The 1,156-nt window shown below is 37.1% G+C and overlaps 1 protein-coding gene across 1 annotated transcript; it reads right to left on the reverse strand.

Moving 5' to 3' along the window:
• Positions 1-275: 275 nt before the first annotated feature.
• LOC132272375 (uncharacterized mitochondrial protein AtMg00810-like) lies at positions 276-836 on the reverse strand. Its single transcript, XM_059773533.1, has one exon. The coding sequence runs from the start codon at positions 834-836 to the stop codon at positions 276-278; it is 561 nt and encodes a 186-aa protein (XP_059629516.1).
• Between the last annotated feature and the right edge of the window lie 320 nt (positions 837-1,156).

A 1,156-nucleotide genomic window follows, 5' to 3' on the forward strand; every position in this document is an offset into this window, starting at 1 on the left:
CCAATGTCTCTAAGGACATAAATCATCCCTAAGACACCAATGTGACCATTAATGAAGTCACAGAACCTAAAGAAAATGAAGGAGCAAACGAGAGTCAAAACGAGCAAAATCCGTTAACTATGGATAAAATGGTTAATTTACAACTAAGAAGGGAAATCTGAGCCTAAGCAAGTCAAATAAGGTCCACACAACCTAAATTAATCATTTCACAACATTCCAAGAGGTTCTAAGAACTTTGGACAAGAATCCCACAAAACGCCCTTTCCCAATTTTAGCTAAGAAACCACATTAGAGCCAAGAATATAACAGCAACTAAAGGTACTTTTTATGTCAGGTAAAGATCCACCCCAATCAACATTTGAGAAGGCTGCAATAAATATTGAGGGTGAGAAAATATAGTATAGACCATATGAAATGGTGCCCTTGACATATCTGAGAATTCTTTTAGCAGCTTGGAGATGAGAAGCCTGTAGATTACTTAGAAATTTAGCCACTAAACCCATTGAGTACATTATATCAGGCCTTGAAGCAGTAAAATATAGCGAACTACCAATGATTGACCTGTAAAGTGTTGAAGGAACTTCTTCAGTGGTGCACTCCAGTGAGAGTTTGGTATTAGGACATAGTGGTGCTGAGACAGCCTTACAATCATCCATTTTGAACTTTTTAAGTAGCTCCGAGGCATACTTTTGTTGAGAAACGAAGATTCTATTGCAAGTTTGAGTAATTTGCAGGCCTAAAAAGTATCTGAGAGTCCCCAGTAGTGACATTTGAAACCTTGTCTTCATGAGATTAGCAAATTCTGAAGCTAATGATGTGTTTGAGCCACAAAACATGATATCATCAACATAGATTTGCAGAATTAGAAACTATTCTTGATGTGTTTTTACATAAAGAGTATTATCAACCTTGCCTTTGTGAAATCCTTGTTTAACTAAGAACTAATGCAGCTTTTCATACCAGGTTCTGGGGGCTTGTTTGAGACCATATAGAGCCTTACTTAGTTTGTAAACATGAGAGGGAAACTCTAAATCTTCAGAGCCTTCAGGTTGTTCCAAGTATACTTTTTCATTTAGGTCTCCATTAAGGAAGGTAGACTTAACATCCATTCGGTATACTTGGACTAGTTTGTGGCAGGCAAAACATAGAAGCATTA

This window comes from Cornus florida, unplaced genomic scaffold (genome assembly GCF_030987335.1).
Source record: "Cornus florida cultivar Cherokee Brave unplaced genomic scaffold, ASM3098733v1 CherokeeBrave_3.0.0_Hap2_Chr09, whole genome shotgun sequence".
Classification (NCBI taxonomy): domain Eukaryota; kingdom Viridiplantae; phylum Streptophyta; class Magnoliopsida; order Cornales; family Cornaceae; genus Cornus; species Cornus florida.

Excerpts from the sequence above, each read along its gene's own strand:
- LOC132272375 (XM_059773533.1), bottom strand. The coding sequence starts at position 836 with ATGTTTTGTGGCTCAAACACATCATTAGCTTCAGAATTTGCTAATCTC.